The 14,628-nt window shown below is 47.6% G+C and overlaps 1 protein-coding gene across 3 annotated transcripts; it reads left to right on the plus strand.

Annotated features, from left to right (window-relative positions):
- Window positions 1-137: 137 nt before the first annotated feature.
- On the plus strand, window positions 138-13,759 carry SUMF2 (sulfatase modifying factor 2). Of its 3 annotated transcripts, none has more exons than XM_079899049.1 (9): window positions 138-1,255; window positions 4,078-4,234; window positions 7,435-7,549; window positions 7,983-8,027; window positions 8,270-8,543; window positions 9,760-9,815; window positions 11,977-12,061; window positions 12,229-12,373; window positions 13,623-13,759. In XM_079899049.1, the coding sequence occupies exons 1-9, from the start codon at window positions 1,189-1,191 to the stop codon at window positions 13,705-13,707; spliced, it is 1,029 nt and encodes a 342-aa protein (XP_079755175.1). In that variant the 5' UTR covers window positions 138-1,188; the 3' UTR covers window positions 13,708-13,759. The 3 variants fall into 3 exon arrangements, with proteins under 3 accessions (XP_079755175.1, XP_079755176.1, XP_079755177.1); XM_079899050.1 differs by having other exon boundaries at window positions 8,393-8,543; XM_079899051.1 differs by lacking the exons at window positions 8,270-8,543; window positions 9,760-9,815.
- Window positions 13,760-14,628: the final 869 nt, after the last annotated feature.

Here is a 14,628-nt window from a genome sequence, read left to right on the forward strand (position 1 = left end):
TGTTAGATAAGCATATATTATCTATCGTATTAAATATTCCTTGAAAAACATTTTAATGGTTTAATCTTCTAATGAATGTATTTTAATTTATCTCCAATAGTTCCCCGTCATTAAGCATTTAAGTTTTCAATTTTTATGCTAGTTATAAGTAAGACTTAAGTAACTTAAGGTTTTGAAAGCATTCCTGCTTCCTTAGTATAAATCCTTTTGAGCAGGGGTACCCCCAGCCCCTGGGCAGAGGACCAGTACTGTTCAGCGGCCTGTTAGGAACCAGGCCGCACAACAGGTGAGCAGGGAGCAAGCAAGCAAAGCTTCATTTGCTGCTCCCCATCGCTTGCATGACTTCCTGAACCATCCCCGCCCCCCTCGAAAAACTCTTCTGTGAAACCAGTCCTGGTGCCAAAAAGGTTGGGGACAGCTGCTTTTGAGTAAAAAACACTATTGGATAAATTGGACTTTTCATGCTTTTGAAGTAGCTTTGCTAAACTGCTTCCCAGAAATGTTACGTTGTAGTGAGTAGAAAGATGGAAATAGAGTCAAGGGAGTTGAAAGAGCTGCAAGTCTAAAGTGGCAAAATAGGAAAGGCAGAGGTTAAATACATGGCTGAAGGCGTAGTGACTGAGGACCAGGTGAGGTAAGAGATTTTCAGGCAAGACGGTATTTTTGCACATCGGAACCTTGCTTAGGCTGATATCCCTCCCAAACCCTCTAGTGTCCTATTTTTCTCACCCAAATTACTGTTCTACATGTTGCTACAAAATACAGTAGGTATATTTGAAGACCTTGAAAGGGATGTTGTGTTGCTAAGCTTTGCGTTAGGACTTCGCAGTTGCCTACAGTGAGCGTACAATAAATTGGAAGTTGAAGCCTTTTCTGTGATCTTGCGGTGGTACTCCAGGGCACAAAAGGGAAGGAAATCAGTCCGTCCAAATGTTCACAAGCTAAAGAAGGGGCTTCTGGAATGGCAGGGTCTCTCGACCCCAACGCCGAGAAAATTGACTTAATTACCTGGCCCGGCAACACTGGAGCTTCGGCCCCAGGACTAATTTCTAGGTGGGGCCGCGTAGAGGAGTAGTGCGCACGCGCGCGCAGGGCACGGCCGCCGACGTGATGCGCGCGGAGCGCGTGCGCAGAGGACGTGCACGGTGGCGCGTCTCCTCGTAGGGCTCCAGGGGTCGTGTTCTGGGTATGGGCACCTCGCTGTCGCCGCTGCTGACTCTGCTGTCCCTCCTCTCCGGCCCGTGGCTCGAACTAGGTCAGTGTGCTGGCCTGCCCAACTGCCCCTGGCGCCTTTCGTCCTTGGAGGCAGGAGAAAAAGGGTGGGGCGCTCGGCCCCTGCGGGGAAAGAGACGATGGCCGGTCTGCCAGCGTCCTGCGCTATCTTGCAGCGGCCGGAGGTGCCTCCCAGAGGCGGCCAACTTGGCGAGGTGTATCTCACTTCTTCTATAGTTTTAACTTATTCTGGAATCTTTTGAGCATAAAAAAAGAATAAAACGATCCTCTCCCGTCCACCACGTACCCGTTGCCTAGTTTAAACGGTTGCCAATTTATGGCTTTAACCTTGCTTCTTTGGGACCCTTCCCACTTTCTCCTTCCCCTGGGAAATTCATTTTGGAGTGAATCGAGGCACGATACAATTTTATTCCTCAATATTTAACTTGAATAGCCAAAAAGACAAGAAGTCACGGGAAAAAAAAGTATCACTCACTTTCCCACCTAAAACATTAACCGTACTCCTTAACACCATTAAACATCCAGTTAGTGTTCAAGTTTACCTACTGTAAATGTTTTAAAATTATAGTTTACTAGTTGAATTAGTGTCTGAATAAAATTAATATATTGTTAGTGTGTGTGTGTGTGTGTTTTGTTTTGTTTTGGCTGTGTTGGGTCTTCATTGCTGCGCGTGGGCTTTAGTTGCCGCGAGCGGGTGTCCCGGCTTTTCATTGCGGTGGCTTCTCTTGTTGTGGAGCACGGGCTCTAGGCTCATGGCCTTCAGTAGTTGTGGCACGCAGGCTTAGTGGCTGTGGCTCAAGGACTGTAGAGCACAGGTTTAGTAGTTGTGGCGCACATGCTTAGTTGCTATGCGGCATGTGAGATCTTCCTAGATCAGGGATCGAACCTGTCGCGCTGCATTGGCAGGCAGATTCTTAACCATTGCGCCACCAGGGAAGTCTCTGTGTGTTGTTTCTTAACTCCCTTTTAATCTGAGAATTTCCTGCTTTCTTTATTCCAACGCTCACCCCCCTTAAAGTGGACGAAATCATGTGTGAGTGTGTCAGAATGAGAATGAGAAAAGGGGCAAAGATGGGATACTGGGGAACATGAAAAGATGAGGACTCTGCCTTTAGAGAAATTATAGTACTTAGACACTGTTAGGTAGAAACATAACAAAATAGTATGTCAAGCCAGAGAAGTGTGACCTTTTGAAAATAGCACTGACCTGGAAGTAAGGAGACCCGGGTTTCTCCTGTAAAATAGCTCTTTAAGTCATTTCCCTTTTGGGTTTTGGTTTTCCCCTGTCATATGAGGGGGTTGAAATAAAGATCCTTTTAATTCTATGATTTTTGGAGGTATCCAAACAGGAAGTGTAAAGCAGTTCATTCAGTCATTTGATGATAATTATTGTGCACTTGTGCTAGGTGCCAGGGATACACTGGCAACAGATGTAGTTCTTTTCTTTCTGGAGCATATGATATAATGGTGAAAATCATTACGAATTGATAAGAGTTCAAACGAGTGAAAAGGAAGAGTCAGAGAAACATGCGCAGTAGTATGGGTAGAAAATTGATAGATGTGTTTCAGAGTATAGTGTCTAGATTTATCTCGCTGGGACAAAAGGTTGTCGTGCAGAAGAATAGAGAGGTAAGGAAAGGAACTAAACATTTGTTGAAAACCTACTGGGACTTACCTGGTGGTCCAGTGGTTAAGACTCTGGGCTCCTGATGACTTCCCTGGTGGCGCAGTGGTTAAGAATCCGCCTGCCAATGCAGGAAACACAGGTTCGAGCCCTGGTCTGGGAAGATCCCACATGCCACGGAGCAACTAAGCCCGTGTGCCATAACTACTGAGCCTGCGCTCTGGAGCCTGTGAGCCACAACTACTGAGCCTGTGTGCTGCAACTACTGAAGCCCATGCACCTAGGGCCCGTGCTCTGCAACAAGAGAAGCCACCGCAATAAGAAGCCTGCGCACCACAACAAAGAGTAACCCCCGCTGACCGCAACTAGAGAAAACCCGTGCACAGCAACGAAGACCCAACGCAGCCAAAAATAATAAATAAATAAAATTAAAAAAAAAAAAAAAGACTGTGCTCCCAATTCAGGGGGCCTGGGTTTGATCCTTGGTAAGGGAACTAGATCCCACATGTATGCCACAACTAAGAGTTTGCATGCCGCAACTAAGACCCGGGGCAAACAAAATTAATTTTTTAAAAAAAGAAAGAAAACCTACCATGTGCTAAACATTTCACACATTATTTTAATACAGCCATGCATTTGAGTTAGATATTATCCCCATTTTGTAGATGAAGAAATTGAAATCCAGACTAAGTAATTTGCCCAAGGTCACCCAGCAAATTAAGTGACAGAACAAGAATTTAAAGCCAAAATTTTTTTTAAAAATAAATTTATTTATTTAATTTTGGCTGCGTTGGGTCTTCGTTGCTGCACGCGGGCTTTCTCTAGTAGCGATGAGCAGGGGCTACTCTTTGTTGCGGTGCGCTGGCTTCTCATTGCGGTGGCTTCTCTTGTTGGGGAGCACGGGCTCCAGGCGTGTGGGCTTCAGTAGTTGTGGCACAAGGGTTCAGTAGTTGTGGCTTGCGGGCTCTAGAGTGCAGGCTCAGTAGTTGTGGCACACAGGCTTAGTTGCTCTGCGGCATGTGGGATCTTCCCAGACCAGGGCTCGAACCCATGTTCCCTGCAATGGCAGGCAGATTCTTAACCACTTTGCCACCAGGGAAGTCCTAAAGCCAAATTTTTTAAGCTTCCATTGTTTTTTTCATTATAGCATTATGAGTTTTACATATGATCCAAATATTGCCACTTCTTTTATATATATTAGACTCTTTTTTTCTCTGCAGGGAATGGGCAGATGACCAACATGGTCCAGCTACCAGGTGGGAGATTCCAGATGGGAACGAATTCACCAGATGGCAGAGATGGTGAAGGACCTGTCCGGGAGGTGATGGTAAAACCCTTTGCCATCGACATATTTCCTGTCACCAACAAAGACTTCAGGTACATCCAGTGTTCTTCCAGGAGAAGTAAAGGCTTTTCTAATCTTCATAATATTTAAAAGGAGATTAGCTTGTTCACTACCACATATCATCTTTGCAATGGTACAGTGAGATAAGTGTTATCTACGTTTTTAAGATGAAGAATCTGAAGTCCAGGGACTTCCCTAGTGGCACAGTGGTTAAGAATCTGCCTGCCAATGCAGGGGACACGGGTTCGATCCCTGGTGTGGGAAGATCCCACATGCCGCAGAGCAACTAAGCCCGTGCGCCACAACTTCTGAGCCTGTGCTCTAGAGCCCACGAGCCACAACTACTTAAGCCCTCACACCGAGAGCCCATACTCCGCAACAAAGAGAAGCCACTGCAATGAGAAGCCCGTGCACCACAACGAAGAGTAGCCCCTGCTCATCGCAACTAGAGAAAGCCTGCGTGCAGCAACGAAGACCCAACGCAGCCAAAATTAAAAAAAAAAAAAAAAAAAAAATATATATATATATATATATATATATATATATATATATATATCTGAAGTCCAGATATTAGTGGCAGAGCTGGGCCTGGAACTGAGATCCTCAGACTCTTGAGCCAGTGGATTGTCCAGCGCACTGGGCATAGCACTGAGAAATATGGGCAGAAGTCAGACACTCAACAGAAACCTCTGCAACAGGGGAGAAGGAATTGGGAGAAGGGTCATAGTAGCTGAGAGTCCCTTAAATTCCCTTTACATTTACTTAGGGAAATGGCATTGTTTCCAGAATCAAACATTTTGGTTCCAGCTTAATCTAAGAAGCCATGTTGAGCTGCGTCAGTGTCCCCAAGGTGATGTTTTGGGTAGGTTTAAGTAGAAAATGATCCAGGACATACCTATAACTACCTTCAAATGGTAGAGGAGGGAGTATATAGGGAGGAGAGGGAAAGGAAGAGGAGGGGATGGGAAGACAATAAAGCAAATGTGAGAAATGACTTTAATGTTACATTTGTGGACTTAAAACTTTTCAGGATAAAAAGTTTTGGGGAAAATTTGATTCAGGAGACACAGGCTGAAATAAGCATAAGGATTGTCAGTATACTCCTCAGGCCTTTTGACTCATTGCTTCCACCTCTAGGGATTTGTCTTGAAGAATTAAAAGTTGCCCAAAAACATTTAGCTAAAAAACGTTTAGCTATTGATACAACGCTAATACATTTACAATGTCATCTTGTAAACAAATGTTAACAACTTTAGGATCACTTACTTAAACATATTGTATCAATATAACAGACTACTTAGCAGCCCTTAAAAATCCTGTTGTCAAAAAGAGATAGTTCTGAAGTGTTAAGTGAAGAAAGTAGGTTACAAAATACTAAATAGGGTATGATCCCATTTTTTAAAACTATATGTATAGAATGTATATGCATTAAGAAAGACCTGGAAGATGCAACGTGGCATTAGGTGACGGATTCTGCTCATGTTTTTGTAACTTCCAAAGGAAAATGATTACAGGAAGCACCTTCTGAAAGCTATTTAAAAATCCTTGGCTGTGGGGTGAAGGGGGAGAGAATATGGACAGGTATATCTTAGTTGGTATGATAATGGATGATTTTAGTTTTTTTCTTTTTACCTACCTCTGTTTCCTTGTTTTTCTATAATATGATGTTATATATGCTTTAAAAAAATATTTTTAAACAGGAAAGTTATTAAAATCAAAGGAGAAATCACTTCTGATCAGGCTTGCACCGCATCATGACAACCAGAAATAGCTAGCTAGGTAGATGCATTCTTTTTTTTTAAATTTAATTTTATTTATTTATTTTTGACTGTGTTGGGTCTTCGTTGGTGCGTGTAGACTTTCTCTAGTTGTGGCCAGCGGGAGCTACTCTTCATTGCGTAGGCTTCTCATTGCGGTGGCTTTTCTTGTTGCGGAGCACAGGCTCTAGGCACGCGGGCTTCAGTAGTTGTGGCTTGCGGGCTTTAGAGCGCAGGCTCAGTAGTTGTGGCACACGGCCTTAGTTGCTCCGCAGCATGTGGGATCTTCCCAGACCAGGGCTCGAACCCGTGTTCCCTGCATTGGCAGGCGGATTCTTAACCACTGTGCCACCAGGGAAGCCCTAGATGCATTCTTTCATATTTTAAATTGACCTTTTATATTATGGAAATATAATGTCACCTCCAGGAAGCCCCTAAACTTTGCTTAGAACCCATAATCTGTCTTCGCCTCTCTGGTAAAAGAGTCTCAAACCGTTCAGGTGGCAGAGGTTGGTAAATAGCTGTTGCTACCAAATCTCATCTCCTCCTCCATTCTCAATGTCCCTTTGATGGGTGAACGATGTCTTCTCATATCAGAGGTCTAGCACAGATGGAGTACACTTAGCCCAGTGAAAACAATCCATCTTACCCTGGAAATCTGCTTGCTGAAATTTGCTCAGCCATACCAAACTATATGAAAATCCATTCTAAAATCTCGGCAAGTCATTTTTGTTTGACTCAATCTCCCTCATCTGTTAGAGGGAGATAATAACCCCTGTTCTGCCTCCCTCCTGTGATTGTTGTGACATTAGGTATGTGACGAAGACCTTTCCGAAGAGAGACCCATTCCCACCCTTGAATCTTCTCAGCAGCTTTATTATCTCCAAAAACTGGAGGTAACCCAGATGACCTGCAACTGGTGAATGGATAAACAAAATATGGCCTATACATCCAATGAAATACTACTCAGCAATGAAAGGCAACAAACTGCCAAAAAAAAAAAAAAAAAGGAACAGGGATGAATCTTGGAAGCAGTATGCTAAGTGAAAGAAGCCAGACCGCCCCCCACTACATACTACTGTATTATTCAATTTATGTGAATGTATATTCTGGGAAAGACCAAACTATAGAGACAAACAACAGATCCGTGGTTGCAGAGGCACAGGGGAATTTTGGGGGGTGGTTGATGGAACTGCTGCTCTGTATCTTGATTGTGATAGTGACTACGTGCTTTGTCACAACTCACAAAACTATACACCAAAAAGAGTGAATTCTCCTGTTTGTGAACTGCACACACAGCAACAGATTTTAAAAGAAAATCTGCTCAGACTCTCAGGTGAATTCCTTGTAGTTCATGAAAATTCTGTGATGTGTGACTAATAGGATAAGGGTGTATGAGGTTTTCTGGAACAGGAGAGGGTGAGGGTGGAGCACAGAACCCTATTAACTAAACCGTATGAAACATCTCTTTTCAGGGAGTTTGTCAGGGAGAAAAAGTACCAGACAGAGGCTGAGGTGTTTGGGTGGAGCTTTGTCTTCGAGGACCTTGTCTCTGATGAGCTTAGAAACAAAGCAACCCAGAAAATGCAGGTAAGAGAACCTAGGTTTGCAGCTGAGGGGATGGGAGTGGGACCTAGACAGAGAATCCTGTGGGATCTGGGGTCCCCTGGGCCACAGTAGAGAATCAAACCTGAGAACCAGAGGCAGGGAGGAAGCAAGAGAGACCCACGCTGGAAGAGTCAGATGAACACACACTCCCAGGAAGTTCACCCTGTGCTGGTTTCTGTATAGAGAGACTCTGTAAAGATGCAGACATACACAGCGTTCAGTATACTCCTTGGACCAGCAAGAGAACCTCTTGAGAAGCCTCCCTCCAATACGGGTGGTGAGATTTTGGACACAGCCTCACTTGGACCACCTGAGTCTCAGCCTGAAGTCTCTGCTTTGCCTACTGGGTGTCAGTCAGGAAGGTGCCCTCGCTGGGTCAGAGCATCTTTTTAGTCATGTTCCTTCCTTTTTGCAGTCTCTCCTCTGGTGGCTTCCAGTGGAAAGGGCATTCTGGAGGCAGGTAAGGGTTGGTTCCTCTACTTTGTTTTCTCCCCCTGTTGACTCTTGGGAGGCCTGGCTTCCCTAGACCCTTGCCCATCTAGAAATACTGAGTTTAAAAGGATGACAGAGAAATTTTAGGGAAGCAGCCAAGCCACCCTGTTTTCTCTGCCCTAATCCTTTTACCCCTGGCCCATCCCATTTCTCCCTTTCGTCTCATGTTTAGTCCTTCTTTCTGACTCTGGACCTCTCCTCACTCACCAGGCTCTCTCTTCCCACTTCCTTGCTCCATCTGTGGTAAAAGTTGAACTCAGGCACCCTAAGCCTAGCCTTCCTCAGACTTCCACGAGCTCCCAGAAGCTTGTCTCACTTCATCCTGGCTATCAGCCTGCAGGTCCTGGCTCTGGCATCCGAGAGAAACTGGAGCTCCCAGTGGTACACGTGAGCTGGAATGATGCCCGTGCCTACTGTGCTTGGCGGGGGAAACGGCTGCCCATTGAAGAAGAGTGGGAGTTTGCTGCCCGAGGGGGCTTGAAGGGTATAGAGATGCCAAGCGATTTCCCTTTATTCTTTCTCCCCATCCTACCTTGCATGGGGGGCTTTAAAGGGTGGGATAGGTTTGTGCTCCCTAGAGCAGTGCTTCTTTTTTAAATTTTATTTTATTTATTTATTTTTGGCTGCATTGGGTCTCTGTTGCTGTGCACAGGTTTTCTCTAGTTGCAGTGAGTGGGGGCTACTCTTCGTTGCGGTGCGTGGGTTTCTCATTACGGTGGCTTCTCTTGTTGCGGAGCACGGGCTCCAGGCGCGCGGGCTTTGGTAGTTGCAGCACACGGGCTCAGTAGTTCTGGCTCACAGGCTCTAGAGTAAAGGCTCAGTCTTTGTGGCACACGGGCTTAGTTGCTCCGTGGCATGTGGGATCTTCCCGGACCAGGGCTCGAACCCATGTCCCCTGCATTGGCAGGCGGATTCTTAACCACTGCACCACCAGGGAAGCCCCGAGCAGTGCTTCTTACACTGTGTAGTGATGGACCAGTTGTTGGTGTTATTTCTAATCCATCTCAGACCAATATTTCCATAAAATAGCGTAAAAATTAGTAACTGGAAAATGAAATGAAAAAAACAGACATATTTTTTTAATTATTGGAGAGTCTACAGACAAGTTCCATTTCAATAAGTATAATCAGAACAACATAGCATAGGGAAAAAGAAAAGGATTACCTATACTGTATACCTTTTCCATAGCTGTATAGGAATTAATATAACATTGCTATTTGTTTATAACTTTGTTAGTTTGCAATCCTAGCTAAACAGAAAGTTAGAGTGAAATAGCAATTTCCCATATTCAACACCTCTACACAGTCTTTGAATGAACACTGGCTATACCAATAGTCAAAGTTATTAATGTGATAAATGAGGTTGCTTGTTCATTTATCCAGTCTAAGTCTAAAGAACAAGTTTCTCCATGCTTACTCTCAATTTCTGTACTTATCCCAGCATGAGCTGGTAACAAATAGTTTGCAGAATGACATTGGTCAGAACCACACCTAGAATTGTCCTGTCCTGGAGCAAATCAGAAGCCAGGGCCTCCGAGTGCAATACTGTGAGTGGAAGGGAGGGGCGTGGGAAGTAAAAGTAAGTAATCTTATTCTTCTGTTCTCATCACTTCCTTTCGGTTGCCTCGCTCTTTCTACCTTTCCCTTCTTCCCCAACTCCTCACCTCTCCCTCCTCCGCTGTCTCCTTGCCCTCCTGGCAGGTCAGGTTTACCCCTGGGGAAACGAGTTCCAGCCAAACCGCACCAACCTGTGGCAGGTAAGACACACGTTCCTCACTCCTGTCCCTTCTCAGAGTATTGATTGAGACCTGCTGTGGGCTAGACACTGTGTTAGGCTGTGGGACTCAGAGGCCTTCGTGTTGTAATGGAACTGAAAGCTGGTAAAGGGGTAAAGCAGAAGACAACGTGGTGGGACTATATAGTGAAGATGTGCAGCGTGTGCTGGGGGGTGTGCTGGGAGTGTGCTCTCTTGTGCTGCAAGAGCAGGGCGTGACTTCACAGTGAACATGCCATTTGAGCTGACTGAACCGGAGTTTGCCATGAGAAAAGTGGAGGAAACAACATGCATGTCAGCAGTGGATAAGGAAAGGGTGCTGTGTGTTCAGAGACATGCCAGACTCGGAGAGGCTAGCGCACAGGGAAACAGGAGGTATAGGAGATGAAGTAGGCAGTGGATTGGAGGCAGATTATGAAGGACCAGGGGTGCCAAGATGTGGTTTTAGATTTTACCCTCCAGGCAGTGGGGAGCCGACAGAAGTCTTGAAACAGGGGAGCGACAACATCATTTTGATTTGGGGGATGCTGATTGTTGAAAATTTGTGTGGGATCAAATGAAGTAGAGCTGCAGGAGGTCTCTGAATCCGAGGCTGCAGCCATGGCCCAGGGATGTGAACACTTGCATGAAGTGGAAGTGAAATCGAGAGGAAGCCAGGTGGGAGACGCCTGCCTGAGAGGAGAGACAGGGTTTGGTACTTCGCCAAACATGGAGGAGTGGAAGAGAGAAGGACTCAAGCATGAATCCAAGCTTGGGCAAGAGGGTGCTGGTGTGACCATTATCCAGAATAGATAATATGCGTGTTGGGGGTCAGAGGGATAGAACTTGGTCAGTTTAGGATCAGCCTAGCTTAAGCTGCCTTTGGGTCATGGATATGCTCAGTAAGAGGTTGAAAGTATGAGTTTGGAGCTTAGGACAGAGGTCTGGGTCAGAGCAACTGGTTTGGAGTCAACAGCTTACACTGTAGGCAGGAATGACATCCCCCAAGGGGACTCTGCAGCATGAGGGGAGCCCAGCACCAGCATTTTAGGGTGAAGCCTTGAAAAGGGCCTCAGGGGTAGACTGACCTTTTAGATGATCTTGGGATCAGAGCTTTGCAAAAAGTCTTATCTGACTTATTCACCATGGGATCTTTGTTAAATTAACTGTTTTGAGTCTCAGTTGCTAGCTTTTTTTTTTTTGGCTGCATTGGGTCATCGTTGCGGTGCGCGGGCTCCTCGTTGCAGTGGCTTCTCTTGTTGTGGTGCATGGGCTCTAGGAGTGCAGGCTTCAGTAGTTGTGGCACATGGGCTCAGTAGTTGTGGCTTGTGGGCTCTAGAGTGCAGACTCAGTAGTTGTGGCACACAGGCTTAGCTGCACCGTGGCATGTGACATCTTCCCGGACCAGGGCTCGAACCCGTGTCCCCTGCATTGGCAGGTGGATTCTTAACCACTACACCACCAGGGAAGTCCCAGTTGCTAGCTTTTTAAAGGGAGAAAATACTTGCCTCACAACCTGGTCAGGATTAAAGACATAGATGTAGCAGCCCTAGCACATAGTTGGCGATGAGTAAATTGTAGCCCCTTCATCTTCCCTTTCATAAGATCAGCCCCCATAGAGCAGGGGCAGCTGAACTCCAATTTCAATGAGAAACAGAATGAACAAGTTGAACAAAATGCATCAGCAAATACAGGTTACTTTTCCAGAATGTTGGCGGTAAAAAGCAGGAGGTGAGGAAGGCAGGGTCAGAGCAGATGAGGGAGAGTTAAGCCTGTTGGTGATAGAAGGGAAAGCGATGGTACAGGGGAGCACAGGATGAGCGTCTCGTTCCTGAGGAGACGGGTGCCGGTCATGGAGGAGGGGAGGCAGAGCCTTTCTTCTCAAGGCACATGGGGAGGAAGTCGAGAAAGTGGGAGTGGGGCAGACTGGTGTGGACACAGGGGAAACGACACATTTCCTAATCCAGCCAGGAGATCATAGTAGAGGACACGAGGCAGCTGGTTAGGGAGCTCAGGGTGGGAACCTAGGGTCACTGCCCCGTGCCCTTCCCCTACCGCAGAGGATACCGCAAGATGGCCTTGGTTTAAGCTCCTCTGGGCAGGTGGGAGCAGCTGCCTTGGGACGGGATGGTAAATCTTTGAGCCTAAATTTCTCCCTCCCTCAGGGAAAGTTCCCCAAGGGCGACAAGGCTGAGGATGGCTTCCACGGAGTCTCCCCGGTGAACGCTTTCCCCCCACAGAACAACTACGGTAAGATTGCTCGTCGGGTTGCTGTCATGTCAGCGTTCACAGCTCGGCTGGTGGGATGGTCCTGCCTGAAAAGTGAGGTGGAGAGAAGCAGCACAGGGAAGCATTAGCTCCCCAGGGCCATCGGGTGGCGCTCCCCAGCCTGGGCCAGACCTGCCGCTGTGCTTCAGGGCTCTTTGACCTCGTGGGCAACGTGTGGGAGTGGACAGCGTCACCATACCAGCCTGCCGACCAGGACATGCGTGTCCTCCGGGGGGCGTCCTGGATCGACACGGCCGATGGCTCTGCCAATCACCGGGCCCGGGTCACCACCAGGTGAGGGGCTCGGTAGCTGGGGGCTGAGGGTCTGGGTCCTGGTCTCCCAGAGCACAGGTGGCACCAGATCTGGCATGGCTGCCGCTGCCGTGCCTCCCCCTCCACTGGGGGCTGTGGGTTCAGAAGAGGAAGCAAGCCACACTTGCCATAGAAAGCCAAGAGCCCGGGACTGCTGGTGCCTTTTCCTGCCAGCTGTCAGCCCCAAGGCAGACCCTGTGTCCAGCATCTTAATTATGTGGTTTCCCCTCTTGTCCTCCGAGCTAGGCTTGCAGAGAGAGGGAAGTGGAATGGCCACATCGATAGGTCATGGCCAGGGGTCATGGAAACATTGACTCTTCCAACGAGTGTGCACATGAAAAGTCATTTTCTACAACCGTTTTGTCTTACAATCAAGAAAAACTAGGCTCAGGGAGGTCCTGGAGCCTGCTCATTTCACACAGATGGCTAGTGGTGGCACCTGAATGGTGGAGTCCCCGGCTCCCGAGTCCCCTTCTAGGACCCTCCACCTTGTTCATCTGTGGATTTATTTTGGTTAATCTCCCTGCAACTCCTCCTGCTCCTGGGTTCCGGAAGGACTGTCGAGAAGCCACTGTTCCTGTGGCCTCAGCGTGTCAGGTTTGCAGGCGTTTCTTTGATACACTGAGCCCCTGGATTTTCCTCACCTTTTTCTTTAGGACAAAGTAGTGGAGAAAGTATTGGCCTGGGGACCAGGAAACTGGGTTTGCCACTGATTCTGTTGTGCCACTAAAGCAGTGGTTGGCCTTGGGCAAGACATTTAAATCTTTCTAGTGTCTGACTCTGGGTCTGTGAGATGGTGAACAAAACACACCTTCCAGAGCAGTAAGGGAAATGGCAAATGAAGGAATACGTGTGAAACTTCTCTGGAAAGTGTGAGGTATCGATTGGTGCTATGATAGTCTCACTTCTTGCCGACAGGCTTTTTTTGGCTGAGTTATTCTAAACTACCGACAGTCGAAGTTATTACTTGTGGCCTTTCCTTCCTTCCAGTTCAGTCTCTCAGGACCACCCTCACTTCCTCCACCCAAGGTCCCTTCTTACCCCCTTCCCCCAGGAATGGCACACCCTCAGGCCCTACCCTCACACACCAGACTGTGTATGCCCCCCCCCCACCAGTCCCCAGGCGCCCCAGACCACAGCAGGCCCTGGGAGCTGGAGCAGGAGAGTTGGGTAAGGCCCTGGGTCCCTTTCTCAACAAATGTCCATTCTCTCTCCCCTTCTCTGGTGGCAGAATGGGCAATACTCCAGATTCAGCCTCAGACAACCTAGGCTTCCGCTGTGCTTCCAGTGCAGGCCGACCACCTGGGGAGCTGTGAGCAGCCACACAGAGATGAGGAGAGTCCCCCGTGGCACCCGTGGCACTCCCTGGCCACATGCCAAACACAGCCAAACTCGGGACTGCGTCCATCCCCTCCCCCCTCCCTGTGGCAGACACCTCTCCCCCGGGCAGGAAAGGACCCTGACCTCCACGGAGGGGCACCACTGTCTCCTGGAGAAGGGGCCCACCTTACTGATTGTGTCCAGGAGCCGGACGTTTCTCTTAGAGGTCAAATACTGACCGTATGGGGGCCACATACTCAAAACATTTGGGGCGCAGTGCTCTGAAAGGCGGTTAGTGAAAATATTTTAAATCTGCTCCCTCCAACTTTCTCACTGTCTGACCCGGGGACCTGACATTGTTTGCTCAAGGCAGAATTTCCCCAGGTCTCCTTGTTTTCCCAGCAAGTTGCTGTAGAAGGAAAATGATTCCTTCATTTGCCTTATTTGTGGGGTTTCATGCACCTCCGAGGGAACCTAGTTTCCACCGTATGTGAAATGCAGTTCTGTGGGCTCTTTAAAGCACACTGTCAGTCTTAAAAGGGTCTAGGAGAACGACGGATTTACCAGGCGCAACTGTGTATCACGGGAGGCACAGAGTGAATAATACTCCACAAAGACAAACAGCAGAAGCTTTCCTTTCTATTATTCATTATATAAGGGCTGCCCTGTGCCTCTAAAAACATGGCCCCAGAGAAGAACCTGCTCCCGTGCTGTCACTGGACTTTGTGAGGTCAGTAAAAGCTCCTGTGATTGCGATTCTCAGACTGTTCTCTTTCATCCTCACCCTGGGACCCTAAAGGCGGTGCACCGAGTGTCAGTAACTGTGGGCCTCCCGTGAGGACAAGCGGACATGGTGGTATAGCTGGGCTGTGGAGAGGCAGGGTGCTTCTGGTTCTGGACCACAGTGGGTTCTGGAC

The sequence above is a fragment of the Stenella coeruleoalba genome, assembly GCF_951394435.1.
Source record: "Stenella coeruleoalba genome assembly, chromosome: 15".
In the NCBI taxonomy this organism is placed as follows: Eukaryota; Metazoa; Chordata; class Mammalia; order Artiodactyla; family Delphinidae; genus Stenella; species Stenella coeruleoalba.

Coding starts and splice junctions, on each gene's coding strand:
- SUMF2 (XM_079899049.1), top strand. CDS start 1,189: ATGGGCACCTCGCTGTCGCCGCTGCTGACTCTGCTGTCCCTCCTCTCC. Junction 1,256..4,077: donor CGGCCCGTGGCTCGAACTAG/GTCAGTGTGCTG, acceptor TTTTCTCTGCAG/GGAATGGGCAGATGACCAAC. Junction 7,550..7,982: donor AAGCAACCCAGAAAATGCAG/GTAAGAGAACCT, acceptor TCCTTTTTGCAG/TCTCTCCTCTGGTGGCTTCC.